The sequence below is a fragment of the Glycine max genome, chromosome 13 (genome assembly GCF_000004515.6).
Source record: "Glycine max cultivar Williams 82 chromosome 13, Glycine_max_v4.0, whole genome shotgun sequence".
NCBI classification, from domain to species: domain Eukaryota; kingdom Viridiplantae; phylum Streptophyta; class Magnoliopsida; order Fabales; family Fabaceae; genus Glycine; species Glycine max.
Window position 1 is genome coordinate 42,225,526 of NC_038249.2, and position 4,559 is coordinate 42,230,084.

Here is a 4,559-nt window from a genome sequence, read left to right on the forward strand (position 1 = left end):
CCTGGGGGGGGGGGGGGTGGCAAGAAAAAAGACAGACCCCCTCCGAAAATAATTGCAAAAGAACCCTTATTTGATAAATAATTTGTAAAAGTGTCCCCTTTTGATGTTTTTGCCGTGATGGAATACTAAAAGAAATAGTTTTTAAATTTGATTTGAGGTCCATATTTCCTCTCATCCATGATATTCAATATTTGTGCATTAAAAGTAAATATTCTTTTGACCTTGTGGCAACTTAAACTCTCTTTCTGATAGTATTTGGCTACAAAGGCACCCAGTCCACACGGCCCTTTCCGTAAACCGCATTCCTTATCACATTACCCAACCAAACCGCTCCCTTTTAAACTCTTAGCTCTCCCTTTCGCCCAAAATTTAATTTCAGTTCCGTAGAAGACGTGGTTGATGCTCATGCTTACTTACAAGCTTAGCTTTTGACTGCGCATAAGTTTTAACCTTCCTTCCTTGGATCCCTGCCTCTTCATTCCGCTTCCAGCGTTCTCTATGATAAGTCACTCATAAACTTGGGAGGTAACATAGACTTAAGATTACGACTTTCCATCAGCCTAGACCGTGTCTTTCGGGGCCTAAAATAGAGTACTAGTATTATCTTTATTACAACGTGACCTTCATGCTCCATCCTCTTGTGCCATAGTTTTTCAGATACACTAGTTTCCTTCCGACACCACTTTCTTCCTTAATAACTGCGAAAAAATTTTATACCTTCCAATCACCCACCCAAAAGTTAGGGACTTCAAATTTTATATGAAGATGTGAGATTGATTAATTCCCTAGTGAAGGGGTCTGGGGTCATGTCTTTCGGTGGGTTAAGTATTGCTTTAAGTCTTGTATTTGGGTGTCTTCTGCTGGCTCTGTGTGCTCAGCTTTACTACTTCTTATGGTGGAAGAAGAGAAGGACACAGATGGATATTGAGATGGATGCAAAAGGGGTGTTTTATTGGGGGTGCTGGAAGGCCACCCCTTGTGCCATGATGCATGGTGGCAACAACACTGGAAGAGGGGGTGTGAATAGCAGGGACATAGAAAGCACAACAAGAAGTCATCATGAACCAGATATGGAGTTGGATTTGCTGCACAAGTCCTTTGGAGAAGAGAGTACTGTGGAGTCAGAGTTGATGAGGCTGCACAATCTGGCTGGCCCACCAAGGTTTCTCTTCCCAATCAAAGAGGAAACTAAAGAAGATTTGGAGTCTGAAGATAGGAGCAGAAAGGGGTCAAGAACAAGGAGTTTGAGTGATCTCATGTTGACAATTGACACCCCTTTTCTTACCCCTGTGGCTTCCTCGCCTTTGAAGTGTTGTTCTCTGCCTGTGGACCCTCTTCATTCTTATAAGCATCAAGGATTCAACCCTCTCTTTGAATCCTCGACTGAATTAGACTACAACAGGTTTAGATCCTCGCCACCTCCGAAATTCAAGTTCATGAGGGACGCGGAAGAGAAGTTGCATAGGAAATTGATGGAAGAGGCGGCGAGGAGAAAGGCTGTGGATAATGTCCAAGAATGTTGTGGGCTTATTAAAGATTCTTGTTCTAATGAAACATTGGCCACGGATTTTAGTGACGGCTCCTTTCTTAAGTTCATTCAGAACAACAAAGACACAACAACAGAACGCAAACAGCTTCAACAATATCTACCACAGTTTCCTTCAGGTTCATCTCAGATTCTCCCGTTGGCATCTTCTCCTACAACATTCAGACCACTTGAAAAGGCATCCGTTGTGCATTAGTTTTAGTTCCATACAACTAGGCTTCTGTTATTTTTTCTTTTTTGTTTCATATTATGTTAATTAGATTAATTTTTCTAAATGATGACGACTCTGCTAATTTTTAATGTTTTACAAAGCATTTGGTAATTGATAGCCCCCCCCCCCCCCCCCACACTTTTATTTTTTATTTTTTAATGAATCTCTTGGGTGATTTGAAAAGATTGCTATGGGCAAATCGCCGCAAATTTGCTCTGGCGGGCCCACCAAACGAATGCAAACTGACATGGGCTTCAAGATGCTGGTTATTGAGCAAAGGACTCAGTGGGACAACGTGGTTTTGTCCATTATTATTCCCCATGTTTGTTCTGACTTTAACCTGTGTTTATCAATCATGTGAATGATGCTTGTTTGCTACTACCAAATTCTTAATTGTGTGGTCTCAATGATTCTTTGTTTTCTTTTTAGAAATCTCCATAATCATTTCTCGCTTTGCCATCATTTACTTATTTATTCTCAGGCTGTTCATATGCGCCTAGCTGTGTCGTTTGTTTTATATGTCAGTTGCTTAATTCAATCAAAATTAGCTACCAATTGGATTATTCGTTTCCTAAATTTTAAGGGTTAAGGAATAAACATGAGAAAGTTTCAAGGTAGATTTCATGTTGAGTTGAAAAACAATAAAGTTAACTGAGTCTGAAAAGTCAATGCTTAATGCTAACGCAGTTAGCAAAGTGGTGTACAGATAATGAATTTGGAATTGCTTGCAGAGGTTATTGAACATTGTAGGAAGGCTTGAAGTTAAGAATATCCTAATCACACAAAAAATAAAATAATATTTTGCTCTAAAAAGTTGTAATCTTTTATTTATTTATTTACTTATTCCCTATCCCCTTTAAACTCCATTTTAGAATAAAGGTAAGGAACATGTATTACACTCCCCTTTAACATGCTTTTTACTACCCGACATATAACTTAGGATCTTATTAATAAGAGTGAAATTTCAATTTATTCAATTATCACCGTTAAAATCTATTATGAATAAAAGTTTAATTCTAATGTATTGTCAAAATAAAGTTTTTTTTATAGAATAATAATTGTATATGATATTTTATAGGATTAAAGTATTCTCAAGAGGGGTGAGAAATAATCTTATATTCTATATCTTAATATTATTTTTAATCGATATGATACTTGAATCTCTAATAATAATAATATATAATAGAAAGATAGATTAAAAATAATGTATTGAAAATTGATAAGTTGAGTGCAATCGTATTGAAAATAGGCTATGTTGGAGGGCAAGTTGTGCAGAGCAACATTGAATAGATTTGTATATCATTTAATAGGCACCCCACGAGGTTGTCTTAATCAAAACATGAAATGACGAAGTTGAAAACGGTGAGTGTCGCGAATAGGGTTATGGTGTCAACCAAATTTGACCTAAACAACAAGTGATGTCGTTGTTATCACGCGATTCGGCCGAAAGTTCCCTCAAGTCTCAACAACGGCTCCTCCTCCTTCCAAGTTTCAAATTTTAAAAATGCAAATTTGCCAAACCTGCGGCGTACTATCAAATAATATTAGCTGCTCTTTCCTAAGTGAGTGCATTAAATAACTTTCAAATTTTGAATATAATGATATAATAATATTATAATAGAAAGAAACCTGGTGGCTTTCAATTTGGGAATAACAAAATGGTGCATTCTATAATAGATGGAAAATTGGAATTCGGCTCAGTTCCATGTGAATTTGGGTACACCCAGTAGCGTGGTCCTGTCTTCCAGGATATGAGTCAATTTCTTGGGTCCACACTATTAATTCAGTAGAATTCAAATTGATCATTTGGCTTCAATGAATCATAAATCATAAATATTGAAATTTAAAACCCACCAAAAAAATACTACTATTATGGAAGTTGCTTTTAAAATATTGGGCTCTTTATTTCTTTTTATTATCCTTTTCCATTTATTCTTTCCTTCATCACAAGTTGCAATTTTGTGGATGTGGATTCGAGATATCGGATGTATGATGCAGACCAACAGATTGTTAAACTTATATTTCTTTATTACTTAGCACCTTTTCCATTCCTTGCGGGGATATATAAATATGACAAATCATACACGATGAGGCTAATAATTGTTCAGAGACTATTGTTACTTCTATTGAATGATTAAGAAATAAATGAAGAAAGGAAGTGATTAAGAAAGAAAGACACCCTGCAGATTAGATTGATTCAAATAAGAATAATTCTAATTAAAACTATAACTATTAATTATTTGAGTTCTTAAGACTTAAAATATAGATGGTGGTGCCAAATTAAATTTTAAAAATGAAAATTTGTCCTTTGATATTTTTTCATCTTTTTTAATGCTTGAATGAAGATTTGATTGATTACAGATTTTAAAATATCTTTTTCAGTAATTAAAAAAAGAGTTTGGGGTAATAGTTTTTCTATTTTTGGCTGTTTGTTCTCAAATCAGTTTTCAAAAGTTTTATCGCTGTAAACAATAAAACAAAAACAGGTTAGAGATATTTTCAGAGTTTTATTTCCAAACGGCATAAATATAGTGGCTAAATGATAGATAATAGATTTCAGTGATGCCCATTATCTATAAAAAAAAAAAAAGCATTCTCCAATCGTCTTATTGTTCCCAAGAACTTCTTCGAATATCTTCCAGATTATTCTCTTGGTTTGTTTTAAAATTTGATTTATTTGTTTGTTTCGTTAAGACAAGTTTTGTATTTATTATATTTTAAAAGCGTGTCTTTTTTTTAGAGCTTCAATTAATTAAAAAAAATAAAACAAATGACAAAAATGGCCCATTTACAATTTAAGTG

The 4,559-nt window shown here is 35.0% G+C and overlaps 1 protein-coding gene across 1 annotated transcript; it reads left to right on the forward strand.

Moving 5' to 3' along the window:
* The first annotated feature begins 262 nt into the window (after window positions 1-262).
* Window positions 263-1,821, forward strand: LOC100787251 (uncharacterized). Its single transcript, XM_003541977.5, has one exon. It carries the CDS (start codon window positions 807-809, stop codon window positions 1,740-1,742), a length of 936 nt encoding a protein of 311 aa, XP_003542025.1. The 5' UTR covers window positions 263-806; the 3' UTR covers window positions 1,743-1,821.
* The last annotated feature ends 2,738 nt before the right edge of the window (window positions 1,822-4,559 follow it).

Bases quoted from the DNA above. Each gene is read 5' to 3' on its own strand.
- LOC100787251 (XM_003541977.5), top strand. From the start codon at position 807: ATGTCTTTCGGTGGGTTAAGTATTGCTTTAAGTCTTGTATTTGGGTGT.